This window comes from Zalophus californianus, chromosome 1 (genome assembly GCF_009762305.2).
Source record: "Zalophus californianus isolate mZalCal1 chromosome 1, mZalCal1.pri.v2, whole genome shotgun sequence".
In the NCBI taxonomy this organism is placed as follows: Eukaryota; Metazoa; Chordata; class Mammalia; order Carnivora; family Otariidae; genus Zalophus; species Zalophus californianus.
In genome coordinates this window covers 12,099,179-12,113,593 of record NC_045595.1, presented here as the reverse complement: position 1 = coordinate 12,113,593, position 14,415 = coordinate 12,099,179, and the positions used below count along the sequence as shown (strand labels likewise).

Below are 14,415 nucleotides of genomic sequence, written 5' to 3'. Positions count from 1 at the left end.
GTCTCTTGGGGAAAGTGAGCAACACTCATCATTTTTTTCTTTTTTTTTTTTCTTCCACTTCTATGGAAGCCTTGATCTCTGAGGCATTTTTTTCTTGGGGAGAACTTTCTTCAATGGCCCTAGAAATGGAAGAATTCCCTTGGCACCTTTGGGTCCTTGTGACAAATCCATGGTGATCTTCTCCTGCTCAAAATCCTACCATGGTTCCCACCCACAGGCAGGACCTCCACAATTTTTTTTACATAACATTTTATTTTAAAAAAAGCATTTGAGCCATATATTCATTTATAAATTAGGTACATCTACTGCAGAGAGAAGATACAATAATTTATAAACCACATCCTGTAAATATTAATTTACAAAAAGTAAGAATAAAATAAATCCTATTTAAATGGATTTATAATTATGGGAGCTTCATAGTATTCTTAGCTTGCACTTCAAGGCACATATAATGGTTAACATTAGTGCATATGAATCTGTATATATGATAGTCTTCTTGATGTTTTCAAATTTTTTGTGGGGAGGCTTACTTCTATCCTCGCTGTTGCAGTTATCAATCACTTTGTTAACAAATAAACCCCAAAGTTAGTGGATTAAAACAGCAACAACATTAACAGCATTTATTTTGCTTATGGATATTTTTCTTTTTTTGTAGATTGAATTTTTCCCCCAGCTTTATTGAATTATAATTGAGTATATATTTAAGGCGTACAGTGTGATGATTTGGTATGTGTATATGTTGTGAAATGATTACCCCAACTGAGTTAATCCACTTCTTCTCACAGTTACCAAAGTTCTGTGTGTGATGAGCACACGTAAGACCTGCTATCTCAGGGTGCCTGGGTGGCTCAGTGGGTAAAGCAACTGACTCTTGACCTCAGCTCAGGTCTTGATCTCCAGGTCGTGAGTTCAAGCCCCCAAGTTGGCCTCACATTGAGTGTGGAACCTACTTAAAAAAACAAAAAAAGACCTGCTGTCTTAGCAAATTTCAAGTGTATGATTCAGAAGTATTAACTATAGTCCTCTCCATTGTACATTAGAGCCTTAGAGCTTAGTCATCTTATAACTGAAATTTAGTACCTTTTTAAAATTTTTATTTTATTATTTTTAAAAGATTTTATTTATTTATTTGACAGAGAGGGACACAGCAAGAGAGGGAACACAAGCAGGGGGAGTGGGAGAGGGAGAAGCAGACTTCCTGCTGAGCAGGGAGGCTGATACGGGACTCGATCCCAGAACCCATGACCTGAGCTGAAGGTAGACGTTTAACAACTGAGCCACCCAGGCACCCCTGGTACCTTTTTTTAAAAGTAGGCACCACACCAAGCGCAGAGCCCAATGTGGGGCTTGAACTCATGACCCTGAGATCAAGACCTGAGCTGAGATCAAGGGTCAGTTGCTTAACTGACTGAGCCACCCAGACACCCTGAAAGTTTGTACTTTTTGAACATATCGCCATTCCTCTTCCTTCTAATCCTGGCATCCACCATTCTGCTCTGTTTCTATAAGTTTGACTTTTTTCCCCCCAGATCCTGCATATAAGTGAGATTATACGGTACTTGTCTTTTCTCTGCCTGGCTTATTCCACTTAACATAACGCGCCCTCCAGTTTCATCCATATTGTCACAAACGGTATTATTTCCCTCTTATCTGTATCTATAGATCTATATCTATATATCACATTTCTTTATCCATTCCTCCATTGACGGACACTTAGGTTGTTCCCATATCTTGGCTATTGTGAATAAAATGGGATTCCCAATGAACATGGGACTGCAGATATCTCTTTGAAACACAGGGCAATATCCCTGATGAACATGGATGCAAAAATCTTCAACAAAATACTAGCAAAACAAATTCAATAGCACATTAAAAGGATCATACACCATGATCAAGTGGGATTTATCTCTGGAATGCAAGGAAAGTACAACATATGTCAATAAGTAAATGTGATATAGAACACTAACAGAATGAAGGGTAAAAATCATATGATCTTATTAGATACAGAAGAAGCATCTGACAAAGCTCAACATCCTTTCTTGATAAAAACTTTCAATAAGTTGGGTATACAAGGAATGTACCTCAACATAATAAAGGCCATAGATGACAAGCTTACAGCTAGCATCATAGTCAACAGTGAAAGGTGGAAAGCTTTTCCTCTAAGATCAAGAACAGGACAAGAATGTCCATTCTCACCTCTCCTATTCAACACGGTACTGGAAGTCCTACCCAGAGCAATTAGGCAAGAAAAAGAAATAAAGGGCATCTAAAGTGGAAAGGAAGTAGTAAAATTGTCTTTGTTTGCTTATGAATTTTAACTTGAATGGGGCTTGGCAAGGCCAGCTCATCTCTTCCATTTGAAGGCTGAGGGCTGGAATCACAGAAGACAGTGTATTCTGGTTGTTGGCTGCACTTCAGCCAACTGGGCTGGGACTGGGCTGTAACACCTATAGGTGGCGCCTCCATGTGACAGCTTGGCTTCCTCACTACATGTGGTTGCGTTCCAAGAGTGAACATCCCAACAAGACCAGGTGAAAACTGTATGACCTTTAATGATTCAGCTTTGGCAGTCACATGGGGCCACTTTGCCACCGTCACGGTGCCCTCCAGATTTAAGGGGAGAGGGGATTTATGCCTAACTTTTTGATGGAAGAGTATCAACATCACATTGCAAGAACAGTATGTGGGATGGCAGACATTAGTATGGTCATCCTTGGAAAATGCAATCTGCCAACATCACTGATTACCATTGTTTCCTCTCACATTTTACCCAGTGAAGGATTCTAGCCTCAGTCATTTTCTTAGGTATGGTGTTTACATTGTTAAAATTAATTTTGTCCTGTGGCTTCTTTTCAAGAAGCTTTCTTTATGCCACTTGCCCATTATACGAATGGTGGGTTAGTGAAATCCGGATAACTCAAGCCATTCATACACTTTACCAAGCATGTAAACGCCTATAACACAAATTAAGCTAAGTAAATAAATAAGTAAACAAATAAATACTTTTTAAAAATATATATTTATATATAAATATATCTTTATTTTTCTCTATAAAAAAAAGGAAATGATCTCTTGAAGAAAAAGTGGACATTTCTCTCTTGAAATCATCTTGTTACCATGAATATATTGCTTATTTAACCTTTAGCTGGATACTTTGAGCATCAATAGACTTTCCATTAAGTTAAAAAGCAAAAACGTAAATGACTTCCACTGGAATTTTTTTAACCCTAAAATGAGTCTTTTTTTTAATTAAAGATTTTTATTTATTTATTTGATAGAGAGACACAGTGAGAGAGAGAACACAAGCAGGGGGAGTGGGAGAGGGAGAAGCAGGCTTCCCGCTGAGCAGGGAGTCCCATGTGGGGCTCGATCCCAGGACCCTGGGATCATGACCTGAGCCGAAAGCAGACATTTAATGACTGAGCCACCCAGGTGCCCAGAGAATGAGTCTTTATTACCAAAGTGAATTTTTTGTTTTTTCAACTTATTTTGAAATAGTTACAGATGCACAAGAAGTTTCAAAAATAGTACATAGAATTCTGCATACCTTCCACTGAATTTCATCTAGTAGTTACATTGTATAGAAGTATAGTACAATATCAGAATCAAGAAATTCATATTAGTACAATGTGTCTATATAGTTGTATGCAATTTATCACAGGTGTGGATAAAATTGTCATTTTGAGGGTATCATAGACATGGAATTACACAGTATATAACCTTTGGTGATTGGCTTTTTTTTTTTTTGCACTCAGCATAATGCCCTGGAGATCCACTCAAGTTGTTCTATGTATCGTGGCATTTTGTTCCTTTTTTATTACTGGGTATATCATGGGCTGAATTGTGCCCCCCGCTCCAAATTCATATGTCAGTGTTCTAACCCCTAGTACCTCAGACTATGACCTTATTTGGAGATAGGGTCTTTATAGAGATAGCAAGTTTAAAATGAGTTCATTAGGCTGGGCCTTAATCCCATATGACTGGTGTTCTTATAAGAAGAGGACATTTGCACACAGAGATAACCATGGAGAAAAGATGATATGAAGATACAAGGAGAAGACATCTATGAACCAAGGAGGGAGGTCTGGGACAGACCTTTCTCTCATGGCCCTTGGAGGGAGCCAACCCTGCCAACACTTTGATCTCAGACTTCTGGCTTCCAGAGCTGCAAGAAAATAAATTTCTGTTGTTTAAATGACCCAGTCTATGGTAGTTTATTCAGTTAGCCTTAGCAAGCTAGTACAGAGTAGAATATCATTGTATGGGTGTACTGGTGTTTGTTCAACCATTCATGTATTGAACGACATTTGGGTCATTTCCAGTTTTTGGCTATTACAAATAAAGTTGCTCTGAATATTTGTGTGCAGGTTTTTTTTGTGGGCTGTATTGTCATTTTTATAAACATTAAAGTCAACAATTAGTGAAATTGATGTAACATTTCATTTGCTAGTTATTTCTTTAAACATTTATTGATTTCAGTTTTGTGGTTTTACTTCTGTGCTTTGGAGCAAAACTCTGCTTTGCTCTGGGATGCTGCAGAGTGCCAGAGGGCAGTGCCCGGCTTTGAAGCTTGAGGAAAGAAATAAGGGCCTGGTTAGGCCCTTGGGGGTGAAATATGCCTCTGGAGAATCTTGGGAATGATCCACTTGATTTTGAAACATTAGCATCTGCTAGTGCTTGGTTTGGATTAAACGTCATGAAAGAGGGTGTCACTGTGAGTGGGGTTGAGAAATGAATTCCTCTACATTTATATTTATTATCTTTTTGATGAATTGACCCTTTTATCATTATGAAATGTCCTTCTTTATCTATGATAATTCTCCTTGCTTTCAAGTCTGCTTTTTCTGATATTGATGTAGACATGCCATCTTTCTTATGATTAGTATTTTCATCACTTGCTTTTCATATTTTTGTAAGAAATTCATAGCCAAGGAAACTTGAATGGTCAATAAACATGAAAAGATGCTCAGCCTCACTAGAAATTGGGGATATTGAGAGTAAAGCAATCAATAAATATACTTTTCCTTCAGGAAATTGGCTAATTTTGAAGTTTTATCATTCAAAATGTTGGTGACATAGTTGGGGAAATGACCACTCTCCTCCATGGGTGGCAATCTTTTCAGGGCATTTTGGCAAAATCTATTCAAGCAAAAATGTGTGCACTTTACGGTGGAGCAGCTCATCTTTTATTTTATTTTTATTTTATTTTATTTTATTTTTTTGAGAGAAAGAGAATGTGCATGCAAGCGGATGGGGAGGGGCAGAGGAAGAGGGAAAGAGAGAATTTTTTTAAAAAGATTTTATTTATTTATTTGTCAGAGAGAGAGAGAGAGACAGAAAGAGAGCACAAGCAGAGGGAGCAGCAGACTCCCCACTGAGCAAGAGCCCGATGAGGGACTCCAATCCCAGGACTCTGGGATCATGACCTGAGCCGAAGGCAGATGCTTAACAGACTGAGCCACACAGGCGTCCTAAAGAGAGAGAATCTTAATTAAGCAGGCTCCACATTCAGTGTGGAGACTGATGTGGGGCTGGATCTCATGACTCTGAGATCATGACCTGAGCCAAAATCAAGAGTCAGAGGCTTAACTGACTGAGCCACCCAGGCGCCTGCAACTGATAAGTTATTGAAATCTACATCTGAAACTAATGATGTACTATATGTTGGCTGACTGAATTTAAATAAAAAATTTAAAAAACCTAATCAGCCACACTGAACCTTACTCTTTTTTATGTTCCCTTCACTGTATCCACCATAGTGAAATATTTCTTTAAAAGTATCTCAAGTTTGGGAAGAAATATACACACATCCAGTCTATTTTTTGTAACTTCAGGGAAGCTTTACTGGATCTGGGAGGAGCAGGGGTAGAAATGAAAAAAGAAGGGCAACAGGGAAGATTCAGGTCCTCTGGTTTGTTCTTATTGGTTTGTAAAATTGCATTAAAACATGCCCTCCCCACCCCACTCACCTGCCAAGTCCTGAGAGCAGCAAGACCACGAAAAGGGTCTGACCTTCATTTGACCTATGACCTCAGAGTGATCCGCCCAAGAATGACTGTGGCCAGGAGGAGACAAGAGAATTCTCACTACCATGCTATATCTCCTTGCCTTGATTTTTACAATTTCCTTTCTAGTCTTCAGGAGCATTTGCCAGTTGGAAGCATTGTGATATATTGAACATGGACACAGAGCCTGAGTTAGAATCCCAGCTCCCCTACTTCCTAGTTGGGGGACCTTGGATATGTTGCCTAAACTCCCTGTGCTTCAGTTTCTTCATCTATAAATAAGACAATAACAGGAAGTACTCACAGGGTTGTTGAGGGTGTATGCTGTGATAATAGAAACCCCGTTGGATTTATAGATAAAAGTTTATTTATTGCCCATATAAATTCCAGTGTAGGTCATCTCTGATACCATACTATACTACCCTGATACTCTTCTGTATTCAAGTTCTGATACTTTTTTGTATTATTGTTACTACAAGTAATACAGTATTCTATAGGTATCATCCCTGATACCTATATTGACTGGTCCCAGAAAGCTCCAAAAATGGAGCTTGGACTTAGATGTGGGCTTTATGACATAGTTCAAATACTTAAAAGCTCCCAATCAATAACCCCTTTTCTCGACACACACGTAGATTAGCACCCATCGTTCAAAATGCTTAGGATGACTTACAACTCAGCCTTAATATGCACAAAAACAGCTCTGATTCCTAATCCAAAGATACATTTGGTAAATATCTCTACAAAGATAAAGATCAGGGATGTATCTTTCCTCTGGAAATCTTTAACTGAGTAATCTTAACTCTTGTACGCAGCGGTGATGACAACAAAAGTTTAAAAAAAGCAGCATCCAATCTTAGATGGCCTTGACATTCAGAGAAGAGTGGGCTTTGCCATCTTATATCTCTGCTTCATAGTAATTGAGACAGTAAAAGTAACACGTGCTTGGACTGTCCAACCAGGGTCATCTTGAGTGACAGTCTTCCACTTCTGTGAAACATAAAATTGTGACTCAAACAAAGATACTGCTGAGAACCAACATGGGCAGGGATTTTTAGAGCATCACTGCCAGAGCACTAGCCCCTATATCTCCTTTCTTACTTGGATTTCAGAGATTGGATATCAGGCCCATCACTCACTGTGCATAAACGTGTAGGAATGGGATGTAAGCCAGGGCACTAATGCTTGGCCAAAATACCCACAAGCTATTGGGTGAACATATTTTAGTAAAACTTTCCTTCTGTTTAAGAATAATAATAATAGGGGCGCCTGGGTGGCTCAGTCGGTTAAGCATCTGCCTTCAGTTCAGGTCACGATCCCAGGGTCCTGGGATCGAGCCCTGCATCGGGCTCCCTGCTCAGCGGGAAGCCTGCTTCTTCCTCTCCCACTCCCCCTGCTTGTGTTCCCTCCCTCTCTGTCTCTCTCTCTGTGTCAAATAAATAAATAAAATCTAAAAAAAAACCCAGAAAAATTAAAAAAATAAAAGAATAATAATAAAAGACCCAAGGGAACAGCCCCTCCTCTTGTTTAAGTGATTGGGTTCACTATTTTGTTTTTTATAAATCCCCAAGAGAAAAAGCAGGTCTGGGAGGAGAAAAGGAGTTGGTTATAGGTATCAGGGATGATACCTATAGAATACTGTATTACTTGTAGTAACAATAACACAATAAAGTATCAGAACTTGACTACAGGAGAATATCAGGGTAGTATAGTATGGTATCAGAGATGACCTACACTGGAATTTATATGGGCAATAAATAAACTTTTATCTATAAATCCAACGGGGTTTCTATTATCACAGCATACACCCTCAACAACCATGTGAGTACTTCCTGTTATTGTCTTATTTATAGATGAAGACACTGAAGCACAGGGAGTTTAGGCAACATATCCAAGGTCCCCCAACTAGGAAGTAGGGTAGCTGGGATTCTAACTCAGGCTGTCTGTGTCCATGTTCAATATATCACAATGCTTCCAACCTTGCACCACATGAACTGCAAAAGAGACAGGCCTCAACTGTAAGGGAGGGTCCCAAAAAACCTAGAATCTTCCATGAGGTCATCTCTTTGACATAAAGCCAGTTCTTCCGAGGACCTTGACCAAAGCCATTCAAACCTCTCAGTTTCTCAAGCTATAGATGAGGGGGTTGAGTGTGGGGGTGACAAGGCTGTAGAAGAGGGAGACCCCATTGTCCTGCTGTGGGCTGTGGTAGGTACCTGGAACCATATACATGAACATGGCTGCCCCATAAAAGAACCCCACCACAGTGATGTGCAAGGAGCAGGTGGTGAAGGCCTTGTGTCGGGCCTCGGCAGAGTACATGCGGAGTACAGCCCTCAACACATGGCTGTAGGAGGTGGTGATGAGTGACAGGGGCAGCAGCAAGATTAGCACCCCTGAGATGGACAGCGACAACTCATAAGCAGAGGTGTCTGCACAAGAGAGCTTCAGCAGAGCAGGCAGCTCACAGAAGTGATCCATAGTGTGTGAGGCACAGTAGGGGAAGTGCAGGGTGATGGAGGTCTGGATGGAGGCCACAAGCACACCTGACAACCAGGAGGTGCCCACCATGACCAGGCAGACCTGATGTCTCATGAGCAGGATAATGAAGGGGGTGGCACAAGGCAACATAGCGGTCATAGGACATGAGGGATAGCAGGACACCCTCAGAGACACCCATCAGCATCAGGAAGACCATCTGAGCTGTACAACCACCAAAGGAGATGGAACCCTCTCCCTGCAGGAAGTCAGCTGCCATCTTGGGGATGGTGACCAGTGGAAAGCCAACATCCAATAGAAAGAGTTGACTGAGCAGGAGGTACATGGATGTGTGGAGCCTGGAGTCTGTGTGGATCAGGAAGAGCAGGATGGCATTGCCCAGAAGGCCCACAGTGAATATGATAGCCACAAGGGAGAACAGGACAAGATGTGGCCCTGAGTGCCTGAAGAGCCCCATGAGAACAAAGTCCAAGGTCATTGACTGATTTGATTCTCTCATCCTCCAGGAAGCAACACTCATCTGTAGGAAGAATAGGATATTTGGAAAGAGTCTCAGGGGGTAATAGTATCGTCTTATATGCCAAATAGAATTGCTTGGTAGTGGTTGCTTAAAGTCTCAAGAAGGATGATGAGCACATTCAGCCTCAGTAGGAAAAAAAAAAAAACTCATCACTGATTCATTATGTCTGCTTTGGTCAGGAGATGGGGAATAGCAAAGTCTTGCCTTTGCCCTTCAAGCAAGCACTATCCACCAACACTTGCCCTTGAACTCTCTGTCCCCGAGCTAGGGAGTACAAGTCAGTCCCAGTGGAATATTGGAATATACCCTATCCCCAATGCCCTGGGGCCAAAGCAGGGAGGTATTCCAAAGAGATTAGATATCAAGTAGGGAGACCTTGCCAAAGATAATAAGGGATGATGAGCCTGGAGAAGGAATATGGAGTGTGTGGATTGTTCGGTATATGGTTAAGGGAATATAATCTGGGATAGAGCAAGATTTGAATACCAACTCAGCTGTGTCCTACCTTTGTGACTTTGGACAAGTTATCTAACCTTTCTGGGAGTCAGTTTCCCCATCTGTCTATAGAGATAAAAAATACCTTCCTTGTAGGAGTAACTGTGAGTATTAAATGAGATATGAATTAAACAGTTTAGCTCAATGACAACCATATGGCAATTTCTTTTTTTTTTTAAAAAGATTTTATTTATTTATTTGGCAGAGAGATACAGAGAGAGGGCAAGTAGGCAGAGAGGCAGGCAGAGGGAGAGGGAGAAGCAGGCTCCCCGCTGAGCAGTGAGCCCGATGCGGGGCTCGATCCCAGGACCCTGGGATTATGACCTGAGCTGAAGGCAGCCGCTTAACCGACTGAGCCACCCAGGCGCCCCGTATGTGGCAATTTCTTGATTTAAGTTCACAATTATTACTCATATTGTACAGGAAATGTAAACATTAAAAAGGTCAGCTGGGTAGGATGGTTCACCTATGATAGGCTAATGTATGCCTGGTACTTAGCTCAGTGTCTGGCATATAGTAAGACTGTTCAATATGTATTAGCCCTTTTTGTTGATGTTATTCAACATTGTAGCTCTTGTCCACTTGCATGGCAAAAATTGATCAAGTTTATTCTCAGTCATGCTCTCCTGAAATGACAATTTCCCTGTTCTTATCCTAAGTTGGTGGTTCTTAACCAGAGGTGATTTTGCCCTCTTTCCTGGGACATTTGCAATGTCTGGAGATATTTTCAATTGTCATGGCTGGGGTTGCTGATGGATCTAGTGGGGAGAGGTCAGGGATGCTACTAAATATCCTATAATGCACAGGGTGGTCCCCCTACCACAAAGAATTTTCTGGTCCCAAATTTCAGTAGTGCCAAGGTTGAGAAACCCTTCAATTGACATCCATCAACTCTTCTCTGACTTGGAGCAGAGCCTCTGGGAGGTCTCGTGGGTCCACTGCCTTGGTCTTCTAGCAGAGATAAACTTCATGTCCGATGCATGCCTAGAAATTAATCTGTGAAGTTGAATTTCCAGGTACATTTTAAAGGAATTATTAATAAGACTAGACCCAACTTAAATCCCTGGAGAATTGCATTGTTTCCATGACTCTGTATAGAGAAGGGTTTGTTCTTTAATCATTATCCTTTGGGGCAAACTCATAGCCAAACAGTCTCTCTGGACCTTGTCAAAGGACTTTTCAAGGGGACAGTATACTTATTTCTTCTCTTTTCACCCATATCTCCCCCTTGAGCCCCCACCAAAGGGAAGAAAAGGGAGTTGATTCTTTTTTTTATTATGTTATATTAATCACCATACATTACATTATTAGTTTTTGATGTAGTGTTCCATGATTCATTGTTTGCATATAATACCCAGTGCTCCATGCAGAACGTGCCCTCTTTAATACCCAACACCAGGCTAACCCATCCCCCCATCCCTCTCCCCTCTAGAACCCTCAGTTTGTTTTTCAGAGTCCATCCTCTCTCATGGTTTGTCTCCCCCTCCGATTGCCCCCCTTTGTTCTTCCCCTCCTGCTATCTTCTTCTTCTTCTTTTAACATATAATGTATTATTTGCTTCAGAGGTACAGATCTGTGATTCAACAGTCTTGCACACTTCACAGTGCTCACCATAGCACATACCCTCCCCAATGTCTATCACCCAGCCACCCCATCCCTCCCACCCCCCACCACCCCAGCAACCCTCAGTTTGTTTCTGAGATTAAGAATTCCTCATATCAGTGAGGTCATATGATGCATGTCTTTCTCTGATTGACTTATTTCGCTCAGCATAATATCCTCCAGGTCCATCCACATCGTTGCAAATGGCAAGATTTCATTCTTTTTGATGGGTGCATAATATTCCATTATATATATACCACATCTTCTTTATCCATTCATCTGTCAATGGATATCTTGGCTCTTTCCACAGTTTGGCTATTGTGGACATTGCTGCTATAAACATTGGGGTGCACGTACCCCTTTGGTTCCCTACATTTGTGTCTTTGTGGTAAATACCCAGTAGTGCAATTGCTGGATCATATGGTAGCTCTATTTTCAACTTTTTGAAGAACCTCCATACTGTTTTCCAGAGGGAGGTGATTCTTATTAAGCAGTTACTATGTACTGGACATCATGTTAAGGTCAGAGAAAGGCTGATGGGCTTCAGCTGAGTGTTTCTCAATGTTGGCATTATTGACATTTCAGGTTGGATAATTTTAAGTACTATAGGCATTTCACGTTTAACATTTAAGTGTTATAGGCATTTTTTTTTAACTTGATCTTACTGGTAAGTGTTGTCATCTGCCTTGTATAGGTGAAGGAGCAGATATTCAAAGTGCAATAGCCAACTATACTGGGTTGAATAGCATTACCCCCAAATGCATGTCCACCTGGAACCTCAGAATGTGTCCCTATATGGAAAGAGGGTCTTTGCAGATATATTAAGGATCTTGAGATGAAGTCATCCTGGATTTAGGGTGTTCTCTAAATCCACTGACTTGTGTTATTGTAAGACAAGGAGAGGACACAGAGAGACACAAAGAAGGTGGCCATGTGAAGATGGAGGCAGAGATTGGACTGACCCAGCTATAAGCCAAGGAACACCAAGGATTTCCAGAGCTGCCACAATCTAGGAGAGAGGCATGGGACAGATTCTCCCTCAGACCCTCCAGAAGGATACAATCCTGGCAACATCTTGATTTTGAACATCTGGCCTCCAGAACTGTGAGAGAACAGATGTCTGTTTTAGACCACCCAGTTTGTGTTACTTTGTTACAGCAGCCACAGGATGCTCATACACCAGTCCAAGATCACCCAGCAAACAAATGGTGGAATTAATTTTTAAACAACAGCTGGTATAATTCTAGGGTTCCTGTGTTTTTTCTTCACACCTCACTTTCCAACAAAAAATAATGGATCATTCAGATCCTGCTTTCCTAAGTAAAGCTTTGGCATTCCTGCTCCATTTATGTTTATCTCTTCTGTCTGACAGTTATCCTGCTGCCTGGCCTAGGGCAGGAGCCACTTCACCAGCTGTGGGTCCATGGTTTTGAATATCCTTGCCTTGATGCTCCCCCACTCACTTGCCTGGCTTTGGCACGGTGGTCCTTTCAGTGGATTTGTCAACAACCCCCCAGTCTCCACTCTAAGAAACCATGCAGGTACACTCTGGTTTACCACCAAGAAGTGTCAATTAGTCTACAGCACGATGTGAACTCAGTACTACTTGCCCTGGTACCTTGGATTCTCTACCTCTAAAGACCATATGATGTCTCCCTAATGTCTTACCTATGAAAGGTCCCCTTCCTTCCCTTATACTCAACACTGTTTCCTTGACCTCACTTTCCCTTCCAGAATTGCCAGGTGGTCCCTTTGCTAATGATGCATGCACAGAGCAGCACATTCCCCCATTGCTGGCTTTTGGAATCTCCTCTAAGCAGCTTCTCCAACAGGACTGTGATTCCCTCTGTTGTAGTTTGCCTGGGGCTTTGCACACATTCTTCCTTCAGGACAGGATGCTTCCCTCCACTAAACTCACCTTCCCCAGTCAGGCAGCAGGAAGCACTCGACAGAGACCAGTCTTGGCTTTGGGTGTGTTGTCTCCTTGTTCTAAGTCAGCTGCCTCACACTTAGGATGAAGAGTCCCTCCAACTCCAACCATTTTATTAAAGTAAGCTCTACACCCAACATGGGGCTTGAACTAATGACCCTGAGATCAAGAGTTGTATGCTCTACCAACTGGGCCAGCCAAGTGCCCCTCCAACCATTTTTTGAGTTGACTTTTAAACCCCTTCCTTTCTATTTTTTCCTCATTACTGTTTGCTTTTCAGAACTGATGCTCTTTGTTGAAATGAAAGATGAGATAAGAGGCACTGGAGTTAGCAGAGTCTCAGTTGCCAATAAAACCTTCACAGCATCTCCCACCTATGAGGAAGCATGGCTGAGCTCTTCCTCTATCAGATGACACAGGTGGTCCAGGGTACATTAAAATGTTTTTATTTATTTTAAAATCAGAAGAGAAAAGATGACTGCATCTAACTAACCAGGGCTATAAGTGCCTTTATATGAACAACAAGCTGTAAAATATAATTTTTTAATATTGTTATTTATGGAGGAAGGGGTCCACAAGAGCAAAAGTGCCTCTGGCCCATTCAAGTTACACTGAGTAACTGCCATTATTATGCCAATCCTGCCATTCCCTCTCTTTGCTAGTTTGGTAATCAAATAATGAGTACTTGAGAGTCCAATTCACAAAGTGTTTTCTGTTTGACCCTCACTCCTGACCATACAGCACAAGGAGCACAGAAGCACTCATTATGCATTTGCTGGATGACAAAATCTGCAAGGGAGATACTTAGTGTAACGACATGTCTAAGGTGGTACAGGGATTGATTGGCAGTTCTGGGACCTGAACCCATTCTAACCGGTCCCAGTCATGTGTTTTTTCTACTCTGCATGTTAAACAGAGATTTGACTCTTTCTGTCTGGCTCTCCAAGCTGATCTGATCTGATCTTTGAAAACTGCTTTGGGATGTCTGTGTTTTAGACTTTCTGGAAGGTGAGCTGAAGGTGTCTCTGGGCTGTGGCAGGGAGCATGTCCTAAATCCAATCTCTTGGCAATGATCAAGAACTCCAGGTCCTCCCAGCTCAGTAGCTTCTATGGAAGTTCATGTGTGGATGGTAAAATAAGTAACCGCCCCCACCTCCACTGCCACCTGAGGCTCAAGGCTCAAGGCAGTGCTGATGCACTGAGGTAAAACAAATGGTAAGATGCTCACCTGTGAGCTGGGGAAGATTAAGAGGCATATGCAATTTTTCTGTCCCTCCAAATGCCTGCATATACTCAAACTCTGCATGATCATAAAAATGAATATAAAACTATCAACTTCCGGGGCTCTTTCTTGCTGTCAATAT

The 14,415-nt window shown here is 41.5% G+C and overlaps 1 protein-coding gene across 1 annotated transcript; it reads right to left on the bottom strand.

Moving 5' to 3' along the window:
* Positions 1-8,123: 8,123 nt before the first annotated feature.
* LOC113916084 (olfactory receptor 2Z1-like) lies at positions 8,124-8,982 on the bottom strand. Its single transcript, XM_035726741.1, is given in 2 exon segments — positions 8,124-8,604; positions 8,606-8,982. Coding segments are annotated over 2 exon segments (858 nt in total).
* Between the last annotated feature and the right edge of the window lie 5,433 nt (positions 8,983-14,415).